This window comes from Carassius gibelio, chromosome A23 (assembly GCF_023724105.1).
Source record: "Carassius gibelio isolate Cgi1373 ecotype wild population from Czech Republic chromosome A23, carGib1.2-hapl.c, whole genome shotgun sequence".
NCBI classification, from domain to species: domain Eukaryota; kingdom Metazoa; phylum Chordata; class Actinopteri; order Cypriniformes; family Cyprinidae; genus Carassius; species Carassius gibelio.
This window is the reverse complement of record NC_068393.1, coordinates 15,297,098-15,317,947: the sequence shown is the minus strand read 5'-3', so window position 1 is coordinate 15,317,947 and position 20,850 is coordinate 15,297,098. Positions and strand designations below refer to the sequence as shown.

Below are 20,850 nucleotides of genomic sequence, written 5' to 3'. Positions count from 1 at the left end.
CTAATTCAATTAACCAATGTTGCCGTTAATACTCATGAAACTGAAGATGACAACATGTGAAGATTGAGTTGTGTTATGAGTGACAGGCTATTTTATAATTAATAAAACCTGGTAAGCACATAAAATGTAAAACATTAAAAACAAAACATTTTTTTTTTCAGTTAAACCACATTCTAAATTAGGTTTTAAGACATTATTTTCTAACTATTTACCTGTAAATGGATAAAATATGAAACAACCTGTCTCATAGACTTAATCTGTTCAATGTTTATATTTCTGACTTGCAAAGCATTCATTTGTCTCGTTTGCACACCTTTGTGCCTTTAATGTCTGATTACAACCTTCATTAACATTCTAGGAGCCTTATTAGTACATTTTATTCTCAAAATGTAGTTTCCACAACTGTCATTTACACCACCAAATTCTTTCAAACACATTATTATTTGTAATAAGCCATTAAAATGCTTCTGTTGTCGTAAAAATATACACACACACACACACACACACACACACATATATATCATTAATTATATCTAATTACATGTAAGTGTAATTTTCAAATTTTTTATCAAAATATTTTTTTTATTTAATGTCCTACTCTAGTTTGACAAAATGCTGGTGGCAGCTAAGTAGCTAAATATTTTCCCATACTAATAACAATTATGTATGGGAGACAATAAACTTGAAAGATTACTTTTACTGATAGAGAAAAATCTATTAAACATTTTTTTTGGGGAGGGGGTCCAAAAAGGCTTGTTCCTCATTGAGTACACAAAGATAATCGTCTTAAAAATCAAACATAAATCTATACGAAACCACAGGTGTTGAACAAACAATTGGAGGTAGGCCAATCTTCAACAATACAAGTGATTTTATACTATAATAAAATATAATTTTTGGTGACACTTTAACATAAATGTATATGTTCATATACTAAACACATGTTAGATATAAGTCCTTAGAAACTTGCTGAGTTTGTCAGTTCATTCTGTTTGCACCGCTGATCAATCAGACTGTTTCTGATAGTCAGTTGAAGTCAATAATCATGTGCAAACGGCATCCTGCTTGTGGAACAGTCTGCTGTGCCAGTAGTCTGGGTTGTCAAATGAAGTGTTTTGCACCTCCACTCCAGCGCACACTTTTATGTAGGATCGGAGACCAGTCGTTTGTGGCTCCTCTCCCACAACGGGGCTTCCCTTTACCGGAAAGTTCTGATAATCAGCCTGATCTCTGTCCTCAGAGTCAGTTATCCCAGATGCCTCCATGTCCACATATTCACTGCGCCGTGTAGTAAGATCAGAATCCTCATTCTCTTTAGGCCTATGTCTTGCGCTTACATTTTGGTAAATCTCTTCTCGGCCGTCACTCTCCACCTCATCTGGACTGCTCGCGGGACTGTTTCGCTGATGTATGTCTTTACGTATATCCATGTATTCATACTCAACCATCAGGTCTTGTGGTGGCTCTTCCTCTGCAGGGATGCTCTCTGACTGGGTCTCATCAGTACATATTACTGTTCCTTCACAAGCAGCAGCAGCAGCCGCAGCAGCAGACTCCACGCTGTCTACTTCAGACGGACTAGCGCCCTTATCTGACTGTTCGGTTTGTGTTGAGTCAGTGTCTCTCTTCTGTGGTAAAACGCTGCATGTGTGAGGAGAAGCAGGGGTGGATGGGCTGCTCAGTGCAGTGCTGTCTGTGGGTGAAGTAGAAAGCTGAAGGGGCCGTTTGTTCATTAGCTCATACTCTTGTATTTCTGTTTTCGGTGGCGGGAGAGCACTCTTGGAGTTTCTGGATGTCCTTCCATAAGGAACAGTGCTTCTGGAAGCTAAATGAGAAAATATGTCTCATAAAAATGGCATGCAGCTGAGTCTCAGTAATGTCTAAACATAAACATGCAATATTGGTTTACCTTTCTCTGTGGGCAACACATATCCATAATGGTCCTCGTCTACACCTTCCAGACCTGAGGAAAACGGATCTGAGGCCACAGACACGCCGTTGGACATGTAGGCGCTGTCCTTATGACTGCGACCTCTGTGCAGACTACCTGTTTGAGAACTAAGTTCAATGTCCACCATGGTCCCCCTGCCCTCTGAGCACTCTGACTCTGTCCTCATTGAGCCCATCTTCCTCCTCTGGGCTCTCATCTGTGTGGCAACAATACAAACAGATTACTTCACATTCTGTCTTCTAACGTGACCTTATGATGTGGATTTTAAACAAGGGTCCATACAAAAAAAAAAAAAAAAAAAAAAAAAAAAAAAATATATATATATATATATATATATATATATATATATATTTAGATCTGTCACAGTTAACTGTCAGAAAAGGTACAATATTACACTTTAATACCAATGTTTCACAAAATTTAAATCATATTACTTGATATTTTCCCATAGTAACATAATATAAGTAATAAAAAAGCAAATTATTTAATGTTACTTGCCCTTACACAGTATAAATGAGTCTTTAAGCATTAAAATATATAGCTGATTTTAGATTTTATGAAAGGGGTTTCTGGCAAGAGGATTATATATGGGGGTCCTTAGCACCAGAAAGTTTGAAAACCCCTGATTTAATGCATGTTCATACTGTGATACAATAAAAAGGTTAATTTGAGCTGAAAGCCTGAAGTTATATATACTGTAGCTGTAGTCAAGTCAACATGATAAAATGATAGGAAAGACCTGACCTGTCTAGGGTCGTCCCCTGGGGTCATGGGGAGATAGCCTATCAGTGTTGTGTGTTCTGTGGTGCCCTGAAAAGAGAGAGAAAAATCACTTCAATTAAAAGTTGCTAGTCATCAAAGAATTCTGAAAAAAAAAATAAAAAATCAGTATGTAAGAACAATTTCTGAAGGATCGTCTGAGATGGAAACCTGGAATAATTCAGTTTTGTATCACAGGAATACATTACATTTAATAGAAAATAAAGTGAAATAGAAAATATATTTTAAATTGTAATAATATTTCACTATATTATTGTTTTACTGTGTTTTTTTATGGCATCAAATCAATTCAGCCTTGATGAGCATAAGATACTTTTTTTTAAAAACATAAAAAAAGAAATCTGACTGAACCTAAAGCTAGTGTAAACGGTAGGGGAAACATGAAAGAAATGTTTGTTGAAGTGTCTTGCAGACAGCTCACCCTGTAGGAGGTCATTCGGAGGCGTGAATGACTTCTAGTTGGTGACAGCTGGAGGGGAGGAGTAGCAAACCCATCCTGCAATACCTCATCATCATCATCCTCCTCCTCCAAGTTTACCTCTAAATTACCTCTAACATATCGTTGGTGGCTTTCATCTGCACCAGAGCAATTCTGAAGAGGCTACATTATGACACAGAAATCAACGTTAAAAGCAATCACAAACCTGCTTTCTAGTGAACATTTTCAAATAAAATCTTTATTGCTTACTTTCACCACAAGGTATCGAGGTGGATCCCTGGCCATTCTCGTAAATTCACTGGCGAGCTCTTTAAATGTAGGCCTTACATTCTCATCAATCATCCAGCCTGAGGATAGAGGGGTTAAAAATAAGGACGCACGATATCAGGGTCGGATCGAGAACACTTGGAAGCCCCCCACCCCCAATAAAAAGCAGTTAAAACAAATATGATTCCTAACCCTTTTATTTTACATAGTTTTACTTATACAGCTCAAAACGTAGCACACATTACTATTTTTAAAGTTTTCAAAAAAGGTCTGCTCATCAAGTCTGGATTTATTTAATCAAAACCAAATTGTAAAACATTATTACAATTTAAATTTACAATTTACATCCCTAGTTAAAAATGTGCTCATAAAGATTTATAAAATGAAATGTTTTCCAAAAGTGTCAAGCATTTGCCTTACACTTGACCATGACCATGTAGACGTCTATGGTGCAGATTTGTGGTTGAGCCAGTCGCTCTCCTTTCTCCAACAGACCTGGCACATCATGAGGATGCATGGATGCATATGGCTCGGCTCCATATGACATCATTTCCCATACAGTCACCCCTAAAACAAATAAGAAGAACTTCAAACAACTAAACAAAATCAAACACTTGATATTCAGCAGCACTGAGACTCACCGTAGCTCCACACGTCACTCTGATGAGTGTATCTTCTGAAGAGGATACTCTCTAATGCCATCCATTTGATTGGCATCTGAAAAAGAGACCATCTTTAAACATCAGCAACTTCAACAGATGATGCTTTTTTTTATTACACATATTTCTCATAGAAATAGCAAATGATCATTAATTTTATATTAATTACTATACACTATTGTTGAAAGGCTTTTTAATACTTTCTGCAAGAATGCATTAAATTGACAGAAACGACTTTTACAGTGTTACAAAAATATTTTATTTTCAAATAAATGCTGTTCCTTTGAAAACAGCTTTTTAAAACATATATTTAAATTAAAAAAGTAAAAAAAAAAATGATATAAATTATAACAATGTTACAGTATTACTATTTTACTGTTTTTAAATACATAAATGCAGCCTTGGTGAGCCTAAGGGACTTCTTTCAAAAAGACACACTAAGAAAATCATACCAACTCCAAACAGTAGTGTATATATCTTATTTCAGACGTTAAATCTGTAAATTACCTTGTGTTCACTGTACACATATTTCTTATCATCTGGATACAGCAGGTCTACCACCCCAAAGTCTGAGATCTGTACTATGTATTCACTCTTGAGCAGCACATTGCGTGCAGCGAGGTTCCTATGGGCTATGCAGTGCTCCTCAAGATAATACATTCCCTAAAGATACATATAGATACAGATGTTGTGTATAAACATTATGCACCAATACGTTTTGTGTTACATACTATTTCTCATCTCAGTCAGCTCACCTTTGCGATCTGCACACACCAGTTGAGCAGACGCTGAGGATCCAGACTGTCTTTGTGTTGGCGGAGGTGTTGCAGCAGGGATCCGTGAGGACTGAGCTGGGTGACCAGTTGCATACTCGTCCCCAGACAGATCCCAAGGTGACGCACTATATACGGGTGATCCAGGCTTCCCATCGCAAGCATGTGCTGCAGACAGGTGAAAAATCACTATGAAGGTGTGAAGCAACGCATGTATGAGTGTACATTATTGCAAGCTAGTGTCTCACATCAGTAATCTCTGTGAAGGTCTGCCGGCCACTGCGGTCTTGGATGGTCTTTATAGCCACAGGGATTTTTACAGAGTCTCCTTCAGGAATCCAAAAGCCCTGAAGATAAAATCACTTCAGCTTAAATCACAGTTCAGAGAACAGGTCACTCAGTTCTAGATTGAATTGTGCAAAGGCAAAGAATGTGTGAGTCATTGCAACCTTATTCACAGTGCCAAAGACTCCATGGCCCAGAAGTTTGCACTTTCGCAGCTCTTGTGGTTTTAGGATGCGAGCATGCACTTTTGTCCCCTTCTCTCCTGGATCCAGCGGCTCCATGCTCTGTGCGGAGACAGGAGGAAATTTGCATCATATAATATAGATAACCAAGGACGTACAGTGGCCATCATCAGTTTTTGGAAACTATGGCAGTTAAAAATATCTGAATATCACAAATACATTCTGGAGGAAATATTTGCTCAGTTACTCAGTATTAATACAATAAAATATTAATGCTGTATCACTAGACAAGTATTGCTACTGTATATGTACACATGTTTGGAGCTTTTAAGATTTGTTTTTGAAATTTTCAAAAATAAATCTCTTATCCTCACCAAGGCTGCATTTATTTGATTAAAAATACAATACAAACAGTTATATTGTGAAATATGTTTACAACTTTAAAGAAATGTTTTCTTTTTGAATATATTTTTTAAATAAAATGTATTTCTTTTTGATGGCAAAAGTGTCACATGATCTTTTCAGAAATCATTCTGATATGCTGATTTGTTGTACAAGAAACATTTCTTTTCATGCTCAATGCTGAAAACAGTTTGATAATATTTTTATGAAAACCTTTCCTTTTTCAATTCCTTTTTACTCATTTTATTCCTGTTTACTATTACTTTACAGACCCTTTTTCAATCAATTTAATATGTTCTTCTTAATAAAAGTAAGGTTATATTTACAACAAATTCTAATTTTCAACACTAATTAATGTATTAACTAATAAGCTCTAACAATGAACAATGCATTTTTATAGCATTTATTAAGCTTTGTTAATGAAAATGTATAAACGTTCATCTTAGTTCAGAGGAAGTTAACTAATGTAACAGATACAAATTTTGATGAACATTTACTAAGATTAATAAATGCTGTAGAACTATTAATAATCTTTAATTTGTGTTTACCAATGTGGTTAACTAAAGTTAACAAATGAAACCTTATTGTAAAATGTTATAAAAGCATGAATTAATTTTTAAAGGTCTTACCTATTATATAGATTGTAAAGATAAATCACTGTATTTTAAAAATGCATGGAACCTTATTTTTACTTTCATATAGGTTAAGTTAAAAGCACTGTACTTAAGTGGATAAATTGGCTCACCTCCCCACTCTCCAGGTACCTTCTTAGTGCTCTTTTGCGGCGGATGGCCAGGCCTCTGTGATACAGCATACCAAGCACAAACAGTGCCAGGAGCACAATGATAGCAGCTAACACAGCAACCGCTATACCTGCGATCTGGGAACTATTTGGAAGGTGTTTGGTTAAGGAAAGCATAATTAATATTTATATCTTACAACGTTCGTACTTTCTAATTGTAATCCGAAGAGGGCGCTACTAACCTGTTCACAAGTCTGTCGACCTCTATACAGTTTGTGAGTGCAGGGCCTGTGCATCTAGTGATGGGACAAAATCACCACAAACGAATTTTGGATTTTGTCCACAGCATTCTCAGGTAACCATTAGAATGATCAGTTGGAACTGACATCTGTTTAGACACATTAGTTTAGTTTTAGCGGGACTTACCCTCTTGTGCAGTTGAGGTGACAGGGCTTACAGTGACCTTCTGCATTTGGATATTTAAATATGGTCTGACCCTTTTCCCCGTTCACTCCATTAGGACAAGTAGAAACGCAGTGAGGGCCATCCATCAGGTTTGAACATGCTGCACACTGATCAGCACCCTGATGCACAAAAAAAGAAAGAAGACAAACTTATAAGTTATTTATTACTAGAACAAATATTCTGGTCACTAAGCACCCGCACTAAGACAAACAGTTTGCATAAATTTCTTTTATTAAGTCACTGTTAAAAGTGATGTATTGCACGTTGAACTATTCTGAAGCAAAGAGCAAGCAAAGCCTGTCTGGCAGGTTACTGGAATCAAGAGAACATGCAGACATTACACAGAGAGTGAGTGGGTTGGATTTTTTTACCGTAAAATAGATTTGTTCACATCATTATCATAACACCCTCTAGCACTCTCATACACAGTAAGAAAGATGTGAGAGGTTGATTAGAAATGTGTCAAATAGGCACTGGTAAAAACTAAATCGGAGCTATTTTCCTCCAAGCAGGGTAAAATCTAATTAAAAGAGGATGCGCAGACTGTTATTTTATAGACTACAAAAGCTAAGATATGGCTTGCGCATAGGAACAGAAACTTTTATCTGACCTTTCAAGTTTTTAAAAGAGTTGCTTCATGCCTAAAACGGATTTACAGACAGATACATAACTACTATCTATAAAGAAATTAAAATTATGAGAGAGGGAGAAAGCAATGGGGCCCCAAATGACTTGAGAATCACACAAAAATAATCAGTCAAAATTAAATTCAATTAAATTCAATTTAAAAGATGAGAAAAATATTTTCTGAAATAATGTATTTATATTATAAATATTTATTTATAATTTTTTATTGAAATAAAAATATATTCTTTCAGTTTTATTTAAATGAATGAAAATAACAATGACGATGACAATAAAATGGGCCCTGTGGACAAAATGAAAGAGCGAAGTAAAAGTGTTGCATACTTTTCCTTGGCATGTTTGTTTCCCATTTTTGGGTAAACACTCAGGGTGACAAGCAAGGCACTCTCCGTTCGGTGCTGCAAACTCCCGTGGCTCTCTGTGGACACACAGAGTCCTTCAGACACTGACCCAACTTTCAATCAACTTTTAGTAAATCTACAAAACACACTGACAGACCCAGAGTAGAGGTTGCAGTGGGATACACAGGTGCCATGCCGACTGTGGTTCCTGCACGACAAACACTGCTCAGGTCCCGGGCCCCAACATCCTGCTGCCGAGCACAGTGGGTCACACACATGGCCCTCTTCCTCTGTTTACATGAACACCCACATGCAAAGCAAAAGATTGTTTGTGTACAAGTTAACGATGGACGACAAAATAATAGCATACATATGTGAAACAAGTAGTATGCATTCTCCTGTTAGGGGGAAACTTAACTTACCACACTTGACCTGGGGTTTGTTGTCCTTGATGTCATTTTCGCGGTTACCGGTGACGATCTGGCTCCAGTCGACGGTGTGATGGTAACACAGGTTTTTATTTTGAGAGATGTACACACTGCCATCGCTGATCTCATGCAAGGAACGCAAACCCAGAGACATGAGGGAGGGAATCTTCATCACCAACAAAGAGAAGGGCCTAATGGAGAGGATGAAATGAATGAGAAATTGGAGCAAAAAACAGAGAATGATTGAAGAAGGGGACAGATCCACAGTGATTTCCCTTAAGAACTTAAATATAAGCACCCATGCCAGATCATATAAGTAGATGAACCGCCTATGACCCTGAATATTTGCTCCAACATGCCCCACTTATCCTTAATGGAAACTTTTTATAATCCATCAGGAATATTGTTGTCATTACTTGGAACCCACAGCAGGAAAAAGACTATATTTGTGCATGTGATTGAGAGAGAGAGAGAGAGAGAGAGAGAGAGCTGTACAGAAATACAGGTTTTCAGACAGTTAGTTTTGCAGGTTGCAGGGAGTACATACCTCTTGGGGCTGCGGGACAGACATAAGCATATGTGGAGAATGAGGGGAGTGACATATTTCCACAGGGAACACAAAAACAAAAACAATGGTGAGATGCACAAATGTTAAACACTGAGGGATTAAAAACACTGGAGAGACAAACACATTAAAGATTAAATGAACATGGGATGTGACTGGGATATGACACACAAAATAATGACTGATGAGCTGCACATGCACACACACACACACACACACACACACACACACACAGGGTCCAAAATTAATGTGACAACTGATGAATGAAAAATTCTATACCATTTAGTCTAAACAAATAGATATACACTAAAATACTAAAAACTAAAATCAATCTTAAGTAAAATCTTGAGTAAATTGTGGTATCAATATTAGAATTTACATTATGAAAAATGTATAATTATTTTTTAATTACGAAATAATTAAGACTGATTTACGTTTTGATTTTGAGAAAGTGTTACTTTATGTGAGCATTAGATGGTTGTAAAATTAGTGTAAACAATTAGTAAATATTGTCCGATATATACATTCTTGTTTAAAAGTTTGTGATCAGAATTTTTTTTTTAAAGAAATTAATAGTTTTAGTCATCAAGGATGTATTAAATTGATCAAGTGACAGTAAAGACACATAATGTTTCTAAATTTATAAGATTTCTATTTCAAATAAATTAAAATTTTTTGAACTTTTAATCAAAAATATCTTGAAACACATGAATTTTTCCAGAAAAAAAATAAATATAAATAATAATAAAAAATGTTTCTTGAGCACCAAATAAGCATTTTACAATGATTTCTGTAGGATCATGTGACACTGAAGACTGGAGTAATGATGGTGAAGATACAGCTTTTTTATTTAAAAATTTTTTTTTAAATAAAAGCATAATATAAATATATTTCACAGTATATCAAATATGCAGTCTTGGTGAGCATAAGACATTTCTTTCAAATAAAGTAAAAAAATCTGAACCCCGAAAGTTGCATGCATCTATTTTGAACAATAGAAGTAAAAAAAGAACATCTTTTTTGGAATAACAATACTGCAGCATTTACATTTTCATGGCCAGTTAGAAATATTCATAATAATTCACCCATGTGAATTTTCATGTGTGGCAGAAATGTAATATAGGTCGCTGCGAAAAGATATAAAGCACATGCTCCTACACACTATCAGTCTTACTTGTGTAGAGATCTTCCCTGAATGGTAGTGAGACTGGAGAAAACAGACAGATCGCTGAGTTCATCGGGCCAAGACTGAATGTTCAAAATTCCTATGAATCACACACACACACACACCACTAAGTTACAACGTGACGCAGAATGACGTAACAAAAACTACAGCAACAAGAACATCAACAGAGAGCAATCATTAAGCCTAAAATAATAAGCATACCAGTAATTTCTCTGACAGTGTTAAACACTTGGAGTTTTTCAGGCTCCAGAGGTGGTATGTTATGATAGACGTCTCTGCAGAATAAGAACAATGTGGATATTAGCATCAACAATTTCAGTAATGGACTCCATGTGGCCGCTCATCAATCAGCTCTGTATATTCATCAGTTAATAATATGTGAAATGCTGTTAAAGAGAGTGAAAAATCCTAAGCCAGATACATTTCAGTGACATTACAAGGTCTGGAATCTGGCACTGGCTGTTTATAACACAGTGTTGTTCAAGTCTGAGAGAGCTTATTAAAGAGTGTTTATATGCGTGTCTTACCCTTTGATACCTATGATCAGAAAATGTAGACTTCCTTGGATTTTGGTACAGTTGATAAAGCTGTCTATGTTACTGGAGTCCACTGTCTGTCTATGACTTGCTCCCGTTCCCTCACATACTACACAGAGAAAGAGAAAAAGCTGAGGGACCACATGACACCAAACTAATTGTCTCTTGTTCAATACACATACACTGCATTCAGCTGCTGCGGTCTAGAAAATGAAATAATGTTTAGATGGACACTTTACCTTTGGGGCACAGGCCAATGCAAAGTTCACACTGCTTCATGCCATTCTTCTTTTTTTCTTTTTTACCAGGAGGGCAACTGCTCACACATGCACTGCCATCCACAATAAAGTGTCCTGAACAACAATACAAAGACAAAGGCATCCATTCTTCAAATCGCACTCTTCATTATGCATCTTAAGAGCTATGAGATTCTCTTTTTTCATTAATGTGCTTTCTAAACTACCATTTTTTCAGCATCATATACAAATTCTCAAAGAAGAGCCACCTGCCATGAAAATGTATTTTGCATCATTTCTATTCAAATATCTTAAGAAATACGCACATCTACACAACATTTCTATAAATACACTTTTTTTTAATTATAACAATATGTTTTTTTTTTGACATTTTGAAAAGGAAGGTTGGGTGACGGGGCTTTGCAGGCTAGTCGCTGTGACTTTCTGAATATGCTTTTAATAGAAAGGTAAAGTCAATTTTCTTTAGTATACTTCTGGTATCTCTTGATCTTGCTCAAGACTAGCAATCATCCATTGTGGTTTAAAACCATGTATTATGCTGCGATTCCTAAAAATGGCACCAGCAATCTTTCCTGTGTTTTATTTACTCCAACGCCAACGCAGGTGGTGTTTGGCAAGTGTTAATTCCAGACTCTCCAGCCACAAATTTAATCTAAAAGTACAACACAGTGAGGGGAGTGGTGAAGCACCATTCAAATCTGCCATTCGTTTAAACTTATGTCATGTTGACTATGTTGTTCATGGTCTTCCATGCAGTTCTGATGCACTGTCAATGAGCCATATCATCTAAATCTATTTCTCAATGCTCCCAGAGTTCGTTTACAGTTCATTTACAATCATTAACTAAATGATACGTCATTTCTTTAAATTACAATCCTTTATCTGCCAAGCCTGAAACTGCTTATTTATTTTCTGGCTCGTGCTTTAGTAAATCTCTCCTCTGTGGTAAACTGAGTATAATGGGTCGTAACTTACCGGGACATTTGGGTACACAGATGGAACCGTACTGATACATGGCTTCAGAGTTGGGCTCCAGCTGAAAGGTATGTCGGTTATACACCAGAGGCCAAGGGCAGTGAGGGACGCAGGCATCTGAGTGATTGACATGTCGACAGGCCTGTTGGGAGAATATCAGAATCAAAAGCCTTGTTATGATGATTTGTTTTGTTTTCATTGTATTCGTCTCTCACAATAGATGTGGCAGATCTTGAGCAATAAGGGTATAATGGCAATAGTGCTAGCACTCACAAAGCAGTCTGTGTCTCTTGGTCCAATGCAGCCTCCAGCACACTCTGTGTGGCAGCACTCATTAGGGTTGGTCCCGAAACAGTGGCCATGACACTGTGGCGCACACACTGTTTTTGTTACTGAAATACACACAGACACAGTGCCTTAGTATAGTTTTGTATAACAGTAGGACATTTATTGAATAATACAAACTGCAAAGTATCACACAAAATACACTATAATTCACAAATTTGGGATTTTTGAAAAAGAAATTAGACAATTGTGAAAGAAACTGAAAGCTGAATCTCAGTTACTCACATTTCTGGCACTGATCTCTTCGTGGACCCCAGCAGAACTCTCCGCACGAGGAATCACAGGATCCTATGAAAAACAGAGAGGTGATTGATCTAAATAACTGACATTACAGGGATAGTTCTCCCAGAAAATGAACATTTTGTCATCACTACCAGACCCTCATTTGTTTCTGACCCCGTACTGTCTAATTTTATCTCATTTTGTGCTTTTGTTTCAAAACATTGACATCATTAGCAAGTAATACCAGTGGTTCTTTAACATATATTCAAGTGACTATTCCTCACAATTTTTTTTAAAACTTTTTTTACCTTTATGATTCTTTTATGACACTCACCTATCTCACGCTCTCAATCAATAACCACCTAATCAAGGTGTGAATGTACAAACCTCTTCTTCCATTGTTCTGGATCTGGATGTGAGCATTACTGTCTCTGACAATGTCCCGCCAGTTGATCCATGGAGAATAACTGAGATTCCTGTTTTGGATAATCTGTACTCCTCCTGCCAAGATCTCTGTGTATACAACGAAGAACGTCTGATTAATTTAAGGCAGAACATGTGATGTATAGAAGAAGGTGGCACATATACACACAGTGGCTCGGCGCTCTCCAAGTAGAAGCAGTTCGTCACTGGTTGCCTTGATTTTGCCAAGTAAGACATGTTCCTGGATCAACATCTTGTGATGATCCTGGATCAATATTATTGTCCAAAAATGTAAACTTAACCCAATCCCTATCCCTACCCCTAAATCTAACCCTACCCATATCGGTAGGATATGATAGCCGTTATCTATTAACTGTACTATATTGAGTGTAAAGAGTTATTTTAAGTTTCAGTTCACTGTCAAGAGAGAATTAAAGAGTGGTTGTCCTAGTTTTGGTAAATGTCTCAATAGATCTGCAAATAAGTGAGATACTGCTCAGCTAACACAGAAGACATATAGTGTCCTTCAGTGCACCTTTTCTAATATCTCAAATGAGTCTGAACAAGTCATCTGATAGTTTGAAGATCGATAGTTTGAGTTTGAATGATGTGACCTACAAACCACACAGACACACTTCAAGCTCAAGCTCTTTTGAGAGGGTGTCTGCATGGCATTTTTTATAAATGTGCCAGATTCCTAAACACTCCTACACATTTCCTCAAGTCACTGATGTCAAGTCACACTGTCACATCCTTTTGTTTTGAGAAGGTAGCTTTATTCTCATGGGTCATAAATGCTTCACAGAAAGAAATGATTTGAGGAAGCATTTATGATCCTAGTGATAAAATCTCTTCCACACTGTAAAAATGATTACTTGATTACATTTAAAGAAAATACAACTTCAGACTTTGTGCTCAAAAAAAAAAAAAACATGTTTAATGTATTACCTGTTGTTATTATTTGCAATATTTACTAGCAATTTTTAAATGAACATTTTTCAATCCATCAGCATTTTTTTTCCAGTGCATTTAAATTTGAGTTTTTGTTCTATCACTATTCACAACCAATGAGTAGCAGGGCATTATGTTTCTGTTTCTGCAGTGGCACATTCCATGGAAGTGTCATTTTTCTGGACTCAATGTGACACCTGTCACTTTTACTCTTTGATTCTTTTAAAACACATTTCATCTCACCTGTGAGGTTGTTGAGGCCCAGATTTTCCAGGCCACTGTGACTATCAAAATTATGGAAGACCGAAAGGGCCCATTCCTTATCATACAGGCTGCTACCACGAATCACTCTGAGCTGGTCCAGCTGCAACCTGCTGAAATGGTTCATAGCAATGAGGATGTAGCCTGTGACCTCTCGGATACTCTGGAAGAGAAGCATAACATAAGAATTTTACCTTATGGCCAAATCAACCAATATACTTTATCTGTATAAAAAAAGATCTTACTCCGAGAAAGGAGAAGTCGAGGTCACTCTCCATGTGTGTGATCTCAAGATTGCCCATGACGATCTCACATCCAGTGTAGCGCTCCTTCAGGTTGTTGTAGTGTTGTTCAGGGGTGCCTGTGGAGCTCAGAGTATTCTTGGTGCCCATGCAAACTGTTGGGGAAAAAAAGAATAGACCTAATTATGCTGTTAATGAGTTTACGTGTCATTTGTTAGACCATATAGTTGGAATGTTCCACCGATATTCTGTAAGCGGAATGCACAATGCAATAGTAAAGAAGCCTGTGTGCATGTCTTTATGTCATGATTGAATTAATTCAATGTGAGAACGGAATGTTTCAATATAAAAATGCATTTAGCAACCACCAATAGCCCACATTTATGCCAACTTGTCAAGTTTCGGCCAGAAAAGTTTCGATGGCATTTTATTTTCATATAGCCTTTGTATAATGCCTGTAATAATACAGTGTTTACCTTATGTAAGGCTATAATTCTGATTCTCCACAAGCGCCACCTTTTGCCTGGCAAAGAGTGAATTTGCATATTCACTTATTCATATTTTAAGCAGAACAGTGCTGTAAAAGTAAACAAGCAAAATTCTAATTAGATATAATTAATTATCAATAAAGCAAAAAAAAAAAAAAAAAAAATTATATATATATATATATATATATATATATATATATATATATATATATATATATATTTATCTAGGGGTGGGGGGGCTACGTAATGCTGTAGGCCAGGGGGCACTAATTATCTTAAACCCCTGATTACTCTACATGCATTTTCCATTTACAAACCAAAAGCTGAATCAAATTATGCTGTCGATAGACATATTAAGTAGTAAATTGCCCAGAATCCTTCTTTGTGATAACCCATATAAGTTACATGGGCTGATAATCTTTTGTAAATCACTGATCAGCAGTTGAATTGTCTGTTCGATCATCTGTAAATAGCACAAATATATTAGACTGTTCTTGCAAGATGCAGAAGAAGCACAGATATAGTGTTTTTGAAGTGGCCAGTTCCAAACAAGACGTCCACTCATAGCGCACACAAAGACTTCCTGCAGTGGCCACAACACAAGGTCATTAACATAATGAGGGCGAGGTCAGAGGTTGCCAAGAAGCTACAGGTCAGCATGTAGTACAAGACAACTGAAAGTCCCCAAACAGACTTAAAAAGAGAAGACCAAAATAGTGGGAAACAGCTTCAGACAGAGATGGAATCCAGGGTTATTGGCCCGAGGTGACACAGAGACATGACAACTTCACCCCACCAATAAAATACATAAGGGTCTCCGTGACCCTTAAGCTTAACTCTTGAGAGGACTGCAGTGCATCTGCAGAGAGGCATTACAGAGGATTGTTCATCATATATATATACTTTTAATACTGTGGCATTTGAGGCTACCCAGCAAGAGATTTGAACAGTTTTAAGATTCTGGTCTTGTAAGACATGACCATTTTCATAGAATTAGATTTAGAAGGATTATTAAACATTTTCAATTATAGTTATCATTAAAATTATCGCTTTTGGTGTGAACAGGCATTACCAGTTTTATGTTATAAGAATGTTTTCCTAACAGTCTCATAACTTTAAATGAAGACAACATTATTTTAGAAAATTTTTGGAGGTTTAAAACCTCCAAAAAAAAGTAAAAAAAAAGTTTTTTTAAGTTTTAATAATAAAAAAATGTATACAAATATTCTGAAAAACAAATACAATTGTTGTTAAAGCATCTGAATTCACAACTTCTGCTGTAAAAGTCTTACGTGAGTTTCATTTACAGTTGAGCAAGTTTTACTCTAAAAAGACAAAACAATCTAACCTGAGAAAATGGCATCACATCTTTTTTAAATTTAATTTAGATTGATTTTTTTATTGAGTTTTTACAGTGTGTTTTCTCAGAATCTGAGTCAAACCTGTCCATCACAACATAGATAAAGAGACCCAATTTCTTAACTCAGTTCTGACAAAATCTGGCATATTGCCTTTGTAGAGATGAATTTTGCATATCAGCCCTTGGAGGTGGGATGAGCCAGCCACAAATATGTCAATGGGGCATGAGTTTGACTTGGAAAATTCCTTTAAAAACACAAAAAGACATGAAAAGGACATTGTAAAACAAACACAGCAAGTTCTGGCTGGTCTTCCTGCGTGTGTTCCCACTTAATAAACCCATTCATCATAGCGTTGCTATAAAATATTAATTGTGTGCAAAGAACACTCAGGAAGAACAAAAAAATCTTTAAATGTTGGGAGCTGGAAACTGCCCGAGAGCCAAGGGAACCTAGTGTGCATTGTGGGTGTATTTTGAGAGGGGTATAATGGTATATTCCCGAGACTGGCAGAATGTAATGCTTAGCTGCATGTCTGGGGCCTAAGGCTGAATCTGGCTATGAGATCTAGAGAGGCATTATTAATGAACAAAGCACAGTTTTGTCACTTAGCTATAAATGTGTGGCTCTGTTAATGTGTAGCTGTTATTGACAGTGGTTCAGTGTGTGTGTGTGTGTGTGTGTGTGTGTGCGTGCAGGGCTGAGATCATACAACCAGACAATAGGATGAGTGTGAGTGTAGTTCTCTATCAAGAGGAGGGGAAGTCCGGAGAGGGGGACATAAGGACATAAACTAAGGGTGGCCGCTGTCCTCTACACTGCTCCATTCTATACGTTATTGCATCCCAAAATGTGTACAACCACACCACTGAGTGACTTTACAGCTACAGCAGTCAAATGCACTCTCCTGCCTGTCACAGGAATGAGGCTGGAGGGGACGAGTTATAGCACCATGTGTTCTGGGAATGCATAAAAATGTGCAGCTTACAGGAAGTGCCGTCACATGGGTCTCTGTTACACATCTGCACTATTCTGCATGCAAATTCTGCATGTTTGTCTTAGATAAAAGAGTAAATTCACAATAGGCACACTTTGTAAACATCTTAAATGGTGTTATATCTATAAATGTGACCTTTTATTACTAGTTTCTGCAATACAAGTGGTATATTGGCTCAAGTGGTTTCATCAGTCGAGTTTGAATGTATGCACAATTTATTGGGACTATAAGGTGACTTTTGATAGGTAGCAGTTGATATTGGATATTTACTGACCAATATTAGACATTTAATTTTATATTCTCTTTTTTGCACATTCTTAAAATATAGATGCTATTTTTAAAGTGCTATTTTAAATCCACATAATGCACTCCAAAAATCTGCATACTATACAGTTCTTGCATTTCTGGGTCAGATACATGTTTATTTTTTAACAAAACAGCATCAAAACAAAACTAATATCACTCTGGAAAGTTTTCAAACAAAACATTCATTTTACTTGCAACATTAAAAAAAAGATAAATTTTTCATGCTGCAATGGTTCATCAATAGGCATGTATATTCATGTTTACCAACAAAATTCTAAATTAATTTACAAAAGAGTGTGCAAGATATTGGAAAGGCTAAAAAGATGTACACATGATCTCACAGATGTAAAAAAAGAAAAAAAAGAAAGAAAACCCTCAAGATGTAAAAAGAAAGAAAAAAAAGTGCATAACATCATGATGTGTAAAGCCTAAGTTTATATATTCAGGTTTAAACTCTTTTCTTCTCTCCCTCTCTCTCTCTCTCTCTCTCTCTCTCTCTCTCTCTCTCTCAATATAAAAAGGGAAATGTGCCTTTTGGTAGCCTTGGCCAATTTACAAAGTTTGGTTCCTGAACTGCTTTTTTTTTTATTTTTTTTTTATCTCTTCCAGGTAAAAAAAAAAAAAAAAGATCTTACTGTACAACAGCAGAAATTTTACTTGTAGAGAGCACTTTTTCATATAGAGCGGTTTTTAAGACTTTCCACTTTCTTTTTTTATCATTACATTATCCATATTTCATACTGTACATTATAATATTGTAATGCATAAATTATATTAAACATCACAACATGGATCAAATTATTTTTAAGACAAATTAGTAGAGGTTTTTAATACTTACCTGCCACAACACTGAATTCTTATTCTACTGGCCAGAGCATCCCTACTGGCCAGTGCATCCCTATTATCTATCCAATATGATTAAATTAAATCTGAGAAATACACTAATACAAAAGGCTATGCAGACATGCACATGTAAAGGTGTGAACACCCACATGACTTGTAAATATTTGTTGATATGTCAGGTATTGTCAAGATAGCATATGCATATTCATACACACACACAGTTATGAAATCCTGTTCATTCACAGAAGTAATCTTAAATCAACAGCACCACAGATATAGAGACTGATAGAACAAGAAAAAAGAAGAAGAACGGTGAATGGAAGAATCCATGAGGAAAAGCAAAGATAGATTACTAGACAATGATCAGTAAGTAGAAATGAAAGTAATACTATAGTGTCAAACCGAAATAAGAGCCGACACGAGACAAAAAAAGACAACTTCCAGAACACACATCCACACCTATTCACGTCAGCTTCTGCAAGTACGGACTGCTCCGAATCAGAGGCCATTACATTTGGCGGTTAGTGGGAAGTATGAATAGTTTCTGTCATTCCTTTTACTGGAAATCTGTTCAACGAAGTGATGCATTTCACTTTACAAAATAAAAAGGCTTCGTCTATATAAATATCTGCAGGATCTTAATATTTGATACTGCACGATCAAGAGAGATTTTTTAGGTCAGTGCAGATGCCAACCATTTAAAATCTTCCCAGTATTCCTCCCACCGGAAGGAAAAGGGGATTACATTATTTACTTAATCCAGTCCTTCCCATCAAACCTCTTGCACAATTAAAATAGGCTGGACTTTGAAGCCATGGTTGTAAAGGAGTTATTAAAAAGCGGTTTATGATATGGCAGTGTAGTCACACCTTATTCTGTTCAGCTCAGTGACGTCATGTGATTGGCGGCAAAAATAAGAGATTGGGGTTGACCATCATAGGAATCAGTTCTTAAAGCTAATGTTCTGTGCAAAGAGTCACTGAGGGGAAATATAGCCTTTGGTCAGAAGCTGTTTAAATAGAAGCAGGTTTAATTATTTCAAGAGAGTCAATATATCAAGTCAACATGACTCACAGCCGTGCAACAGTTTATAGTTGAGGGTAATTTAAAAGAACAAGCATTTCCTATTATTATTACTCAGTACACACCTACTGTAAAGGCACATTATGCTAGACATGTCTACATTATTAATGTTCAACCTCATCCCATTCATACATGCATTCTCAAATCATTCATAAACTCTTGCTAATTTTCATATACAATTAAGCTCTGATCACTCTTAAAATAAAAGTTTATGGAAACTTTACTTTGCACAAAGGTACTTTAAAATGGAAAAAGATTATTTATTATTAAATATGTAGGGAAAAAATGTTTACTGAAAGGTTATTCAGGGAACCCAAAATGGTTCATCTAAACAAACACCTTTTAGGATAATTGATTTTAAAAACATAGGGTCATGGTCAAAGGCGATGTCTAGAAAGTCCAAGTGAGTTAGACTTTCTAAAGTTAAACCCACTTGGACATTAGAATGTGGGTTAGGGTTAACTTCATGCAAAACATATAGGACTATATTGCACTTTTATTATTTGAGCATTAATGTCTACACAGTGCTTTTAAAAATGCATTTGCCACACCACATGACTATTTAAATGAGCAGCAAAAAGGTGATTTAAAACGTGTGACCAATCATACCTGCTTTCCTTTTGCAGATAAATAGTGTAAACACAAAAAAAGTCTATGCTATTGGTCAACTACCGAGGTAGAGATTAGATACTAACTAGTTTTTAGATGTAACAATTCATTCAGTTTAAACAAGTGGAAAGGAGCTAAACCCAGGGGGTAATAAGGGGTAATATTATATAGTAATTTGCAAGAGTTTCATAAAGGCATTTAACGAGTATACATATAATTAAAACGATATTAAAACACTTGTATACCTTCTTGTGTTTGTGGAGTTACTGGCTGAGGTAGACAGAGAAACACGAGCGCGCTGAGCGCGAGCACCTGCTGTCTCATCTCGTCTCGTCTCGTGAGTGAAGGATCGTGTCGACCTCAGACATACCGCGGAAACCCAGACATCAAGCACTCCTCTCTCAAGGAAGATGGACAGCCTGGGGATGATGTTCCGGTGGAATATTGGTGAAATCTGTTTGTTTTTTTTTTTTTGTTTTTTTTGCTAAGATAAAATATCCACGAAATTCTTCTGTAACTTTTCCTCGGCTGCTCTCCCTGTTCCCTGTCAATCTGCGGTGTATGATCAAAAAGTTCCGCTTTGCAGTAGCACCTTTCCCATTGGATTTTCCCACTTAGTCAACGGACAATAAACTACTTAGCCAAAACGAGATTAGGAGTGAGAAGGAGAGCTGAAGGTATGACGCAGGCTCACCACTCCCTGAGTGTACTCTTATGATGTTCACATTTGGACTGGCCTGATAGAGCGCTGCTATTTACCAATCACTGCATGAACACTTCTCCACCCTTCAGAAACTAGAACAGCAGCTGTGACTCACAAACCGATGTTCACAAACACATGCTT

At 36.5% G+C, this 20,850-nt stretch overlaps 1 protein-coding gene across 1 annotated transcript; it reads right to left on the bottom strand.

The window, feature by feature from the left end:
• Positions 1-361: 361 nt before the first annotated feature.
• LOC127944901 (receptor tyrosine-protein kinase erbB-3-like) lies at positions 362-20,765 on the bottom strand. The gene is made up of 28 exons (XM_052541314.1): positions 20,252-20,765; positions 14,326-14,477; positions 14,063-14,243; positions 12,833-12,958; positions 12,449-12,511; positions 12,152-12,270; positions 11,879-12,020; positions 10,886-10,999; positions 10,638-10,755; positions 10,312-10,385; positions 10,099-10,189; positions 8,354-8,550; positions 8,089-8,221; positions 7,915-8,008; positions 6,907-7,064; positions 6,723-6,776; positions 6,484-6,625; positions 5,319-5,438; positions 5,118-5,216; positions 4,852-5,037; positions 4,604-4,759; positions 4,079-4,154; positions 3,858-4,004; positions 3,420-3,517; positions 3,153-3,332; positions 2,696-2,761; positions 1,910-2,147; positions 362-1,825 (listed from the first exon to the last, which is right to left on the bottom strand). Exons 1-28 carry the CDS (start codon positions 20,328-20,330, stop codon positions 1,044-1,046), a joined length of 4,185 nt encoding a protein of 1,394 aa, XP_052397274.1. The 5' UTR covers positions 20,331-20,765; the 3' UTR covers positions 362-1,043.
• Between the last annotated feature and the right edge of the window lie 85 nt (positions 20,766-20,850).